We start from the raw sequence: 14563 nt of genomic DNA, 5'->3' as shown, positions 1-14563 counted from the left end.
CTAAGTAATTTTACATTGTACTCTATAGCAGTGGTCGCCAACCAGTTGTCCGGTCCGCGAGAAAAATTTGACATTATTTGTAATTTTTATGTTTTAATAATATTAAAATGAAAATAAAATTCTAATAAATTCTTATATTCCTAATGACAATTTCCACCTTTATTTTGCACTAAAATCACAATCTGTAATAGAGACGGAAAAACAAGGGAGGCGCAGCGTGACGTCATTGCAGTTTTAAGTTGTATGAGGCGACCATTGCCGAGCCGTACGCTTCAGTATTGTTTCCACCATTACAACAGTCACCCCGCTCCGCCAATACCGATTCACATCCGATTGTTTTATTTTATTTATTTATTTCTAAGATGATCTTTTAGGTAAGTGTGACCTTACCTGTGTATTTTCTATACCTGTTATATTTAATGGCATCAAATAGTTTGATTTTGATAACTATCATTTCTTGTTTGGTCTTGGATTGGAATGAGATAAACTCATAATGAGTGAGAAAAAGCAAACAAATATTTTGTATTTCTCTAGTAATACCAAAGATAATACAACTAATGATAATAGTAACAATAGTAATACTTCACTTAACCGTGAGCTGATCAATGAATCAGAACCGCCACAGTCCTTGTCAGCACCATTAGGAAGATCATTATTTTACAAATGTATTTATCTTTTAAAAAAATTAAAAAAATAATTAAAAAAATTATTACCCCCAAGCGGTATTCCCGATTGTGACTGGAGGTGGATTTTCCATGCAAAAAGCGGTAATCCCAAGTCACACTCAGGGTTGCTAAAAAAACAATAAAAAACCCACTTATTTTGTTTCTTTGGCATCCCCCAGCATCCTTCATGTCCCTGATGGTCCTCCGGCGGTGTCCTCCTTCTTCGATCTCTTCCCGGCGTGTGCGGAGACGCTCTGCGGGGTTTCCTAGTGACGTTGGTGCATGCGTGGCAATTCAAATCATTTTGTATTGGATTCAATACAAAATAACTGTATTAAGTCCAATACAAATAAATATTTATATTATATGTATATATATTTAAAAATATATGTATATACAATGAATTATATGCATGTATTCTATATATATATATATATATATATACATGCTACTGTACAGTTATATTACAGTTTTCACAATTTTTTCTTTATTTAAAGTTTTATATTAAATTTATTTAATATTTTACATATTTCGATGAGTTATGCCTAAGAATTATAAGCCTACAATGTAAAAAAAATTTTCATGCAATAAAAGAAACGCTTTTTGCATGAAAATACAGAGCATTAGAATGCCAGGAGGTAATATTATTGGTCCGCGGGATTTAAAATGATAAATTTAGTGGTCCATTTGGTCCGAAAGGTTGGCGACCACTGCTCTATACCATATGCATAGTCTGTGTACTGTATATACATAGAGACCAGAAAGATGATGATCAACTCAAGAGCAAAAATACAAAACATAGCTTCATTTATAGCATCATATCTTGGGGACAAAATCTATGGAGGCAAGTAAATGGTAAAGGTGCAGCCAAGGTCCAGGAGCCATCCAGGAGGAAAAGGAGAGCAGGCTGGAATATTAGCAGTGTATCTTATCTTGCCATTGTGTTCTGTAGAAGAAGGAGGAATAGTGAGGTTCAGCATGACACCATATGATGCTACCTCAAATAAGGAGATAAAAAGCTAGGAATAGAATTTCTAATCTCAGCATTCTATCATATTCCTGCTGAACAGTTGGCTGTAGCTGTCTGAAGGTTCCAAGGACATGAAATGATTGCTGGAAATATCTGGACTTGAAGCTACTTATCTTACGTCTACAGGGCTGCACCCCTCTGGTTGATGTTTTATTGTATTTGTAATGCACAACAAAAGCAATTTAATCTCGCAATACATATGACATTCTGGAGAGTAGGTCTGTGTTAAATTGCATTTTTTTAGAATGCAGCAAGTTTGGCTTAGGTGTTCTTAAACTGCGGACAAAGCAGGTCAGACACAGATTTTCCTTGTCAAACAATCAATTTGTGTTTGAACAGCAAAGACAGGGATCGAAAGAATGCCTGCCAACATGAGCCCTAAAACAGGGAAAGGCAGCTCTGCGGCTGGAGCAAGTGATTCCGCACAGCACCCCGTGGCTGCCATCTTTCCGGCTCCTCAGCAAATTGCACCATAGCACTGGCTCTTAAAGAACTGGTATTTTCATATGTGACAGAGGACAGCAGTGAATGTTACTGAAGTGCTCCTGCCACCCCACTTATTCTCTATTGGACTACTGAAGGTAGATACTACGTAGTGTGAAGACATGGCCACTGCACCGCAACTTCAACATCAAACTTAACATAGCATAAATGTGAAGTTATCTTTAAAGTTATAACTCTTCCAATATATGCATGCATGAGGTCATCATTTGCCAGAAAATCATAGTATTGTGCATACCCCATCCCCCTGGAATGACAGATATTTTGTTGCATAACGTAGTCAAAGGATACACCGCCCAACACTACTTCTTTATACTGTCCATATTTTTTAAAACTACTTTCTTCTTGCAGGTGTTTGCAGTACATAGGAAAGCTAAATACAATGTTTACGTAGGGATTAAACTGAAACCTAAATAGTTTGAGGCAATTTTATTTTACATTTTTTTTTTGCATGGACAGTACTTTTAAAACTAATGTTTTATATATCCATTTACATATTTTATACACTATTCAGTTCTTATATTAAAAAGGATTCCCAGAGCACTATAAATTGACTAATGAAAGAATACAGCTGCAGTTATCTCTTTTTAGACAACTTACCCCTAATTGAGACCCCAGGGAGGGAGGGTATGATTAAGGAGTCACTACTGTAACTTATTGGCCCTGATTTATTAAATTTCTCCAAGGCTGGAGAGAATACACTTTCATCAGTGAAGCTGGGTGATCCAGCAAACCTGTAATGGATTTCCTAAAAGTCAAGCTATTTGTTAGCAAATGTTTTCAATCCTGTACCAGATCCATTCCAGGTTTGCTGGATCACCCAGCTTTACTGATAAAAGTGTATTCTCGTCAGCCTTGGAGAACTTTAATAAATCAGGGCCATTGACTTGTGTCTGTAAAGTTTAACCTAAGCTCAGCTTCCTAAGTGTAGGTAGGAGAAAATGGAAAGAATAGAAAACAGAGCCGAAAAAAGAAAACAGAGCCTAAACCACCTGCAAAATGGAAATCAGAAGTCAAAAAATAATAGAAATAATAAAATATAGCTCTGATTATATATGTGAAATATATACAAACTCAGTATGTCTAGTAATGATAGACAGAAAAGAAGAACATATGGAACCCATATATTGCATGCCTCATGTTTCCCTACTGTGTTGGGTCCTAGAAAAGTAATAACTGCTTTGTGTTCCAGCACTTAAGGCATGATCCCCTGGGACTTCATTTAATCGGTAAAGTAAAGATCATAACGACTAGCGGTTCATGAAGGGGTTATGTAGGAACCTTGGGCTGATCTTCCTCCAAGGAGTATTAGTGGCCTTTTCTGGTGGCCTAATCATTACCATCAGAACATCCCAGAATGACTTGGCCCTGCTGTCAGGTATATGGATGGTCATCTGGGGCCTCCAGTAAATTTGGCCTCTCTGCTCCCCGCGCTCTGTATCTACATCGGTCTACATCCTCTGCTGCTCCCATTCTGTCGCTATTCTCATACAATGATATATCAGTGTCACATTCTGACCTCGTATGCCTGGTGACTGCAACTGCAAATGTTTGACATTTCCTCCTGGAGGCTCACAAGCTGTTTGCCATTCTTATTCGTCTTTAGTGTTGTGCAGCTTGGGGAGGGAATTTGCCTCTGTAAATGCAAGGGAAAGCAAGGAAAAGGCAAGCGTTATTTTCTCATAAAGAGGTCCGTGTAATAGGGATTATTTGTGTATCAGTGTGTATTAAAGTATATCTAAAGCTACATTTTTTTATTTTTACTTGTAAAGATTGAACTACACTTGTCCTGGTGAGCATTGTCACTGGGGCAGAAAATAATCAGAAATTTTAAAATGTGCATTTGCCACTGAAACAAGAATAGATTTGATATATTGAATTAAGAATACTTTTTCTGTGGTCAGATCTGGATTTAGATATAGTGGGTTAGGTTGAAAAAGGACATCAAGTCCATCAAGTTCAACCACTAGGGAAATAAACATATCCCAGATATAAAACCCTATAAGACATAGTTGGTCCAGAGGAAGGCAAAAAAAAAACCTGGTACAACTTGCTTCAACAGGGGGAAAAAATCCTTCCTGATTACATAGGGCAATTGGATGTTCCATGGAACAACAGTCACTGTTATTTTTACTTTAAACCTTTAATCCCCAGTTATATTCTGTGCTTCTAGAAAACTTCCAGCTTTTTCTTAAAGCAATCTATAATAGTTGCTGAAAATAACTTTCTGAGGGAGCCGATTCCACATTTTCACAGACCTTACAGTGAAGAATCCCTTCCTTATCCGGAGCTTAAACTTCTTTTCCTCCAGACACAAAGAGTGCCCTCTTGTCCTTTGTAATGATCTCAAAGTGAATAATTGGGAAGAGAGTTCTCTATATGGACCATTTATATACTTGGAGCTCTATTTATAAAATAGAGAATCTGACATTTTTACAAATAATCCCTGGTGGGAATCAATTACTGCCATTGAAACACACAGACCTGGAGGATTCCAACAAGGCAATATCTGATTTCTTGTTTTATAAACTATCCCCTAAGTGTCCAGTATTCTACCATACCACACAGAATTCTGCATCATATGGGCCATTCGGTACTCTACACCTTAAAATGGTGTTGGCAAGAGACCCAGACAGCGGATTAGTTAAGCATGGCTTGTTTTACAAATTAAATAAAAAAAAAAAACAAGCTGGGGAATTATAGGGGAAGAATTAGGCTTAAGTTTGTCCAGAAATGAGCTTTAATGTTCAGTAATAATTAATTTTAAAGTAGGAATTCTGATTTGTCATTGGGCAGGGTTGAGCCAGGACAATGTAGTTTTATGATTTCATGTTCAGTATCAAATGATTGTAATATCCAGCTCTACACTTTGTCTAATTAACATTTCATTATTTGCAGGTGTCACATGATTTTGCAATCAACTTTAACCCCGATGACGATGAATGTGAAGGTAAATGGTTGCAACCCGCAATGCATTATTTTATTTCTAGCTTGGTGTGTGCATGGAAGGAGATTTCTGGTTCTTTGTAAAAATTAAATCTATATAATTATTCTTCGATTTAAACTGACCACATGACCGCAATGTAATGAAAGTATTTTTAGAAAAAGGTTGTCGTTTATTCTGAATGTGTATTGGAGTTCTGATCAGCCTAAGATTCTTTGTGTCTTTTTATTAGATGAATAATAAGTAATTCAATAGAACTAAATCATTTTCCTTGTGTTTTCAGGGATTCAGGGCATAGTAGAATCCTACCAGAACTGTCTCCCAAAAATTCAGCTGTATGGACCCACCAATGTGGCACCGATTATATCGCGGGTAGCACGGCTGGCAGCTGAGGAGGAAAGGACAAAAGAAGCTTCGGTGGGTATACAGTGCTATGTGCATACCCATGAATAGAGGGGTGGCATTGGCAGGTATTGGCATTGGCAAGCATTGGGACTTGTGGATAAAGGTGTGTGGAGGGATATTGCTCATAGCAGCCAATCTGCTTGCTTTTGTTTCCAAACCAGAACAGTAAAATACCAACTTATAATAAATTGCTTGCCCTATGGAACATCTTCTTATCCCTCCTCCAGCAGCAATACAATACCCACCCACATGATATCCATGCCAACAAACTGACCCCATGTGTCTTTTTGCAGAAATATTACATACTTCTCATTCTTACGGATGGAGTGGTTACAGACATGGCGGACACACGGGAGGCCATAGTGCGGGCGTCCTACTTGCCCATGTCAATTATTATCGTGGGCGTCGGAAATGCAGATTTTACAGACATGCAGATTCTGGATGGCGACGACGGGATTTTGCGAGCACCCAAAGGGGAGCCTGTTCTTCGAGATATTGTTCAGTTTGTTCCATTCCGGGAATTCAAAAATGTAAGTTATGTTAGATTTTGTGCATTGTTAATTGATGTTATTGTTGCATATTCTATAATTAGGAGTCAGTATGGAGCAATGCAGAGCTGGTAGATACATGGAGCCAGTCACTCGTTTAGCTGTGTGTGTGTAATCTGAGATTAAGCTATTGAACTCTGTAAATGAATGTTTATTTTAAGAAAAGCTACTAAGATTACTTTGGTATTTATACACTTTATAATCTTTTTAGATTTGTTTCTTTCATGTTATGCTTGTGTGTTTCAGGCATCTCCGGCTGCCCTGGCCAAATGCGTTTTGGCTGAAGTGCCCAAACAAGTGGTAGAATATTATAGCTACAAAGTTTTCCCCCCACGTTGTCCAAAAGTAGATTCCCCGGACTCTGCTCTCAACTCTCCTCAATGAGCTCTTTAACGTCTATGTTGCCCACCTGTCCTTGGATAAAGCAGAAGGCTTGCAACTCACAACATTCCAACTATCGCCCAACAATACCATCTCTTGTGCACAGCTTGTCTATTCATCCAATCAGACATGGTGATTCACAACTGAGATCTTCACGAATCCTTCCAGTGCAGGCCAATGAGCATTTCTGACTTTCATGGCACTGATTGGCTTCTATACACCAATGCTTCGTGCAATCTACAGAGAACTCAATGGTGTCAACCATTACATATATCCAACATTGTTCAGATAATGTTTGTTCTGCTGATAGTTTTCTTGGGTCTTGTTGCTTGCTTTCAACATGTCATGCCAATGAGGCCCTGAATGAAATCACATATTAGACAAATTATATTGAACTTCTGACGTGCAGTTTCAATAGGTGCCGACACAAGGACAGTCCATGTGTGCTGATCATCTGCACCATCGTTCAGCCTAATCCCTAATGCTCAGAGGCTGAGAGGTCAAGTAACAATCCATTCTTCATGTTCTTTTATGTTGTTGGCTTTGGTGGACAGAAGCTATGGAATCTTGCTCATCCGGCAAATATCCAGCTTTCTGTTTTTATTCTTACAAGAAAAGATCTGAGATGGCAGCCTACGTTTCTTTTGAAATGCAAGCCTTTCAAAAGCTCAACCTAACACTTCATTAATGCTTGTTTCAGTCCCCTCTCCCCTTATCTGTGCAGTCAGATACTGAAGGGCCTGTAGAAATCTGAATTATCAAGCACATGTTGGCTCATTAAAAGTATCTACAAAGGGATCTCATGGGTCTCAGCAGCTTGCATGAAAACACAAGTCCATGTGATTTTACTTTTGATATCTATGAAATTAACACATCTAATATCAAGTCAGAAAAAGGATCCTGGGGTGGGAGGGGGAGGTGCATGAAAAAGGCTTTTGGGGTCTATTGAAGCCGTCTGCAGAGGATTCAATGCAACCGGATGAGATTTGTGGATAAGCAGATACGCTTCACATCTCTTACGTATCCCTCACCTTGAATTCTGGACTTTTCATTATAAATTGAGTTCATAAATACTGTACTTTGCTTTTTCAGAATAATTGATGTTCAAAAGTTACCCAACATTCTCCTAAACTATACTGATATGTAAATTGTGACATGAAGATACAAAATCATCATTTACATTAATAATTTGCAAGGCTGATGCAATTTATCTTTGACAAAAGTTGATGTTGGATATAAGAAGTGTTTATAGCTACAAAACAATGCCACATCAAGGCTAACATTGAAAGATATTGGTACTCAATTTACCCCTAGGGTATGGCCTATGCTTTATAAGAATAGCCAATTCAAGTACTTTTTGGGTGCTTATTCTTATCATGCAAGTTTTAAAACAAGCCCTCACTGACCTATAGAGCTGCAGGCACTGTGCATAAATGAATCTTCAAAGTTACAGTTATGAGCAGCATATAGGCAGGGCAGAGTTGCCATGATAAAATGTAGGTATGGCTGTAACTAGAATAATTGATAAAAATATTTGCAATAGCTTCAGCTAATTTGTAATTAAGCAACACTTTAATGCAGCATTCGCTACAAAAGTGGAATGTTGACTTGTTGTCCTAAAGAGTGTCCCAGGAAGTGATTGCCATGTTTCCTTTGCCCTTTCCTGTAGCCATTACTGATCGTAGGCACAGGCAGTCTGGCCATAGATGGTAAAATAGTTAACATGTCCCCAAATGCACAGTCTTTTCTGTAGCTGATGTGTGTTGAGGATGAATTACACATTCTTATTCCTCCATAAAAAAAATCAGTCCATGCCTATACACAACATAAGTATCATACCAAAAGCCCAGCTTGACCCAGTCCTCGTCCAGTTGGGGTACATTGCTTATGACTGTGGCAACCCTAAATATGTGTCTAAGGCTGTATATGGCAACCCTAAGTTGGGCTCACCCAATGCATTTTATAATCACTGCTTTGGGGATTTCAGTAAGGGAGGGGGGTCTAACTACCTCATTGAGTTTATTCCTTAAGGAGGAACATTGTTTGGTTTGAAGAGCTGGTGCAATATAGGAGATCTAAGAGTACATTAGACTATTGGTGGGCATCTTAAATTGTTAGCATTTCCAATGAACAGAATATTACAATGAGACTATAAAACTGACCAAATCGGCAACCTAAAGGGGAGCCATGTGCAAATATGGCTGGCATGATCACACATCCCATAATGCAATGATTGCTTCTCAAGGCAGATGCTTGGCATTGCCAGATCTCCGACATTGAGCCAAATTAAATATTTGCAAAAGGCAAAGCTGGATTTTAGGACCTTCAGGAAGCCGGAGAACAAGTTAGGTATAAGGAAGACTTGTACAAGTATTAAGTGAAATCTCATACAAGCACTTAGGTCAAATACTGTAGTGACAGCACTCTTAAAAAAAATATGGAAGGCCAAAGTTTGGGATATATAATAATAAACCTCAATTTCATTTTTAATGTCCATTAAAAAGGAGAATAGATCTATATTACAGACAGTTGGAGTATTATGTTTTTCAAAAAGGAACATATAGATAAATGTTTTATTTACATCTAATAATAACTATAGTAAAAATATATTATAATATGTATATAAATTATATAATTATTACAAAGTTTTAAAATGATATGCTTATAATGGTTCACAATGTTGAAAGAAGAAAGTTTTATAGCTGTAAAGGTTTACTATTGGGAGTTCAGCTCGCTTTATTAATACTGCTGTGTATTGCATGCTTTTTTGAAATATGAAAAAGGTTCGTTCTAAAATAAGAAGCAGCTTAAAAAAAATTATTGTTAAATGATACACTTCCAATATAAAATTGAATATTCTCAGTTTTCATCCGTGATCTGCAGCTTAGTTGACCATTGACCAAAGTTTGGCAAAGTGACGTTGAATCTAGATCAAGTTGTGGGGTATAGATCGAAGATCGTCATTACCAAAATTACCCAAATTTCTGGTAGCTTGGTCTAAAAAGGCAGCCATTCTCAACCTTTCTACTCTTGGAAAAACATTAAAATAGCCTTCAGATTATCAGGGAGCCCTGCTAAAACCAAGTTACTAAGGGTATGTTGGGAAAAAAGCCTCTTAAATTGGTTCCCAATGGAAAGAATTCTTCTTACAATGGTGGCCAGAATACAACCTTTATAGACAACTAAAATCATATTCAGTTAGCTCTACCAAGTTGGAATCATGTAGTTGGCTCTATTAAGTGGTGTTGGCCCCAGAACTATACTGGCGACATCTAATGGAAGTTTGGAAAGCCCCTAACAACTTGTAGAAGAACCTTGGTTGAGAATGGTTGATATCAGGTATAGTTGGCCACCTCACCCCGTATATAAGGTATGGTTTCTCCTATCAGTCATTAGAAAAGGTATGGTTGAACTAATTATTCTTTTAAAGGTTGAATAACTCCTAAAAATATGTATAAATAGGGAGCTAGGATTACCTTACCATTTCATGTCTTAAGCATACCTTTCCTATTGACAATTCACACTCCGTATGCACAATTTAGTCAACATCAACTGTAGACATAGGTTCCCCATTATGGTTTAGTATAGTAAAATCATTGCATTGGTATGTTATGGTGCCCCATAGACTATACATTGCACAGTCTAGCCAACTAACTAACTATGATAAATAAGAAGCAAGAAAAGAAAGCATGTTTTTTTGTGCGGCCAATCAAAATATAATATGCGAAGAGCAAATAGATGAAAGTCTGACTCACATACAAAGGTATAATACAATCAAATATGTTTGGGTCTTTCCCATTAGGCTTATGGGACATGAGACCACATAACTGGACAAAAATTCCCTGAGTGATTTAGGGGGGGACGTCTCTTACCCCAACGCGTTTCGCCAACAAGATTCTTCGGGGGATGCGCAGAGACCTTTAAAAAATGTATTGCCATGGTGGTTTGTCTTAGAGAATAAGGTGCTCATTTACAGATTGGAAGTACTCCAAATGACTTTAGGATTGGCAGGAGGTGAATAAATTAGTTGCGTGCAGAGCCTGTAGCCGACTAGTAACTAGCTGAGTAACTAGTCATAGGGGGTGTGACTTACTACTATCTACAAGAGGTCTCCCCCACTTCCAGAGAAGAAGTAGTTTAAAGGCTTTCCCGTTGGTTGCTATAATTTCTCCAAAATACATTGGAAGATCCATGAAAAATTGACTAAAATGAATCTGATTGTTCATGCCATGATTGTTCATCAGAACAGATCATTCGTCAGAACAGTTATGGAGTTTCTAATGACTCTCATGCTGTTTTTAGCCTTAACATTATTTTTTTACTTTGGTCCTTTTTACAAGCAGAATGAGATGGGATATATAGCCTTCAATGTCGCCATGACCCAGTGTGAAGAACAGTTCTGATAAAAATATATTACAAGAGTAATTTTTGCCCATTGAGCACAATAAATGTTATAATAGCCTGTGCAAGGGCATGGCTGCATGATAAGCTAAAGACGTCCAGTGTTCACGGTCTCACTTTCGTTTTTTAGAATGGTGGATGAATGCTTGAAACAGATGTTTGGGTACACAGCAAAAAGGAAATTACAGAAGGTAAAATGTTGAGCAAGCATCTCTGTAGATATGACTTATATTTCACAGAACATTGCCCAACAGGGAACCTAGGCCTGAGCTGGGGGGAGGTGAGTCGTCTGTGCAATATGCAGTGACGTTTTCTTACTGCCATCACCCAGCATCCTCCCTGCTAACGTCGACTAGTTTCATGTTTTCGGTGCATGTTCAGTTAACAGATTTCCAGTTAAACCTGCCTGTTTTGTAGTAGGTAGAACGGCTCAGATGTGCACCTCTGTATTGTATGTTGGCGCTTCTATGAGGTCTGCATGCTTCTCATATCTGTGTCCTGGGAAGAGATGTCCCTAATAAAGTAATCTGTTCTATCTCTGTCTGTTTCCTTTATTTTGTCACTGTGCACTATACTTGTTACTGCTAAAGTTTTTTTTTTTTTAATCAAATCTCGGATAAGAGATAAGCAGCCTTTTTTAACCTTGAGAAACCCTTGAAGGGATTTTTCAGATTGTGGGGAATCTTTACTAAAACCATTTTTTGGGGGGGTCAATGGTAAAATTGGTTGGCAGTGGAAAGAATGCCCCCTACAGTGGTGGCTGGAATAAAACCTTTATAGACACTTATAATATCATGCAGCTGGCTCTACTAAGTGGTGTTGAACTTGGAATTATGCGGGTATCATCAGATTGGGGGTTTGAATAACCCCTACCAACCTCTAGAGCAGTGTATCTTGACTTTTTTTTAACATGGGGAACCCTTTAAATAACCTTCAGGTCCTATGGAACCCCTACTATAATTACTATATTCACAGCTCACAGTATATTAGAATGATGGTCAATGGGAAGAATCTTACCATAACAGATAGCCAAAAAGATTATTGGTGTTACTTAAACCAGCAGTCACCAACTGCAAGAAAATTATGGGGATCCGTGGCTTTGGCCAGTGCACCCCGAGCAGGGTCAGGAAAGGGACCCTGCTGGGGGGACACACTGGTCAGAGCCACGGACCACATCCCCTGTACAGTTCCTGGGCTCGGGGAAGTGGGCAGGCTCTGTCCCTGAACACAACCCTTCCACTCTCCTATTGCAGGCTCAGATCTGGGTGGGATTATGTCAAAATGAAGTACCTCCCCCCCTTTGACAGCCGGCTCCCCGCGCTTGCATGGTCCGGAGCTGGTGATTTTAGTGGTCCGCCAGACTGAAAAGGTTGGCGACCACTGACTTAAACTGACCTGAGTGGTACAAATTACTCAATGCTCGAGGAACCCCCAGCAACCTCTGGAGGAAACCTGGAACTCCAGTTGAGAATGGCGGATATAAAACTTTTACAAGATATTTTAAATTGCAGACTTCATGGTGATCCAATAGATTTAGTACTTTCTGCATGCAGCTCAGCGATTTAAAGTACTGAAGCCAAAGACAACTAGGTAACTTTAATTTTCCGAAAGTGATGAGAGATGACATCCTTCATACTTTCAGAGTAAGTCTTCTTTAAAGAAAATCCATTGTGAAAATATTACAATACACACGCTTGTAATCCTGACCTTTTTCAGAAGGTGCCAAAGTTGCCTGGCCATCATATTTGTCCAGTACGATCTGTTGTGGTTCCCACCAGTTACAGTGCTCACTTCATGGACACTTGAATGTCATACCAATCCACCAGCTTTAGTATTTTCCACTGACACAAAATTAGAAGATAGACTAAAAGATCTGACATCCTTCTGCCTTCACTAGCTGTATTCGTTTGTTGGGTCAGTTGGGTTAGAGAGATGAGTTTATTAGTCTCCTCCTTCTCTTTACACCATCCAATCACAGGCTGGGGGTGGGACAAGACCTGTAAGTCAGAGGTTGGACTAAGTCGTCACCCTTCATGTCTCGATTGAGTCCCAAGTCATTGACACCAAGTCCCAAGTCTCAAGTCACCAAGAATTCTTCCAAGTTGAGTCTCAAGTCAAGTCACTTCATTTATCAAGTCGTTTGCACGTCGGACTTAGTGAGGCTTCTGTAACACCGCCTTCCACCCCGCCTCCTTCAGCTGTCAGAGGAGAAAGCTGTGGACTTGCAGAATGCAAGGAAGGCAGGAAGGAAAGCGGTGTTACAAAAGCCTCACTGTCGTCCTCCCTGGCCCCTTCGGCTGTCAGCGGAGAAAGCCAGAAGTAGAGTCGCAAGTCGCTGGACAAAACCCCCAAGTCGAGTCACAAGTTGTTTATTAGGCGACTTAAGTAGGACTCAAGTCCAAGTCGCGTTACTCCAGTTCCAGCCTCTGGTAAGAGTTACTGAACTGCAGCAGAGAAAAACCAGGTCCCCAGACAGGGCTGTGCTGTGTGGTAGAGCTGTTTACATCAGGATAAATGGTTCCCTATAAATGGAGAGGTAATGGTCAACAGATATGATATGCAAGATAATAAGGTCTTGCAGTTTACACATGAGGAACTGGCATCTGGCACCGAGCACGGTCGCGCTCCATGTGTCGCCATATGTCTTCAGCAAGCGTGTGTTCTGGACCCGCTGTTCCAAAATGCACAGGCGTCAGCAAATTGGAAAGCTTTAACACCATTTTTCAGCCCCTTGTCAACATGGTGGCATGAACATGTGGTGCTGTGGACGTCTTTGCCGACAGGGAGTTGAGCCCGCGAAGGGTGAATCAGTTGTGCGATTTCAGCAGCTTTGCCAAGTTCTTGTCAGCGATTTCCTGAGGCTCAGCTTTCCCCATCGGAGACATCCTGTTATTATGAACCTCCATCAAGCTTTCCAATCCCTCCCTCCTTCCAGACGTGTGGAGGGGAATCTCCTCACCGGTGATGGGAGAATTCACAGATCAGCGTTCTGTGTTTAGACATTGCACACACATGTACAGTCTGTCCTGCCATGCAATGACTGCTGCTGCCTCTGCAAGGTTTACAATGGGGCAAATACCCCGGGGGGGGGGGAATATTTATTAATCAGTTATAACACAAATGTCACAAAGCATTATTAGATGTTTAATGCTCTGTTAAAGCCATGTTTTTATTACTGTAGTGCAGTCAGGCTGCATAGAAAGTGAAGAATAGCTCCGGGTACAACTCTGCCGCCTTCTTAGATTGCAGTAATTAGACATCCTGCACAACAGCTGTAACACAAAAGACTAATAAATGGAGGCTGATAGTACAATGTCTGACTGCACATCTATTTCTGACTTCAGCTGGCTTTTAAAGGAGACATAAAGAGCAGTGTTTCTCATCCACGGTTTCTCCAGAGGTTCCTTGTGCCTCTCAGCTCAGTTTATGTAACACCAGTGATCTTTTTGGCTATCTGTAAGGGTGATATTCTTCCCAATGGCCAGCAATATAAGAGACATTCTTCCTACAGACCACTACATTATTGTACAGTGAGCTATGAATATATTCATAGAATAGGTTCCCTTAAGACCTGAAAATTATTTCCAGGGATCCCCTAAGGTAAAACCATAGACAAAGGCTGATCTAAGGGTTGTTCAAATTTTCCATTTAATATTTTTGGGCTGGGCACAGATAATAATATTTTATA

At 39.4% G+C, this 14563-nt stretch overlaps 1 protein-coding gene across 2 annotated transcripts in view; it reads left to right on the top strand.

Annotated features, from left to right (window-relative positions):
- CPNE7 (copine 7) overlaps nucleotides 1-11410 on the top strand; it is an 81756-nt gene extending 70346 nt beyond the window's left edge. For both annotated transcript variants that reach the window (XM_072422620.1, XM_072422619.1), the window contains 4 exons: nucleotides 5095-5146; nucleotides 5424-5557; nucleotides 5839-6075; nucleotides 6340-11410. In XM_072422620.1, the coding sequence (XP_072278721.1) occupies nucleotides 5095-5146; nucleotides 5424-5557; nucleotides 5839-6075; nucleotides 6340-6477 (561 nt within the window). In that variant the 3' untranslated portion in view covers nucleotides 6478-11410. The remainder of the gene's footprint in view (nucleotides 1-5094; nucleotides 5147-5423; nucleotides 5558-5838; nucleotides 6076-6339) is intronic.
- Nucleotides 11411-14563: the final 3153 nt, after the last annotated feature.

This window comes from Pyxicephalus adspersus, chromosome 9, assembly GCF_032062135.1.
Source record: "Pyxicephalus adspersus chromosome 9, UCB_Pads_2.0, whole genome shotgun sequence".
Lineage (NCBI taxonomy): Eukaryota > Metazoa > Chordata > Amphibia > Anura > Pyxicephalidae > Pyxicephalus > Pyxicephalus adspersus.
Note: the sequence above shows the minus strand (reverse complement) of the source record. Positions and strands in the feature narration are given on the sequence as shown.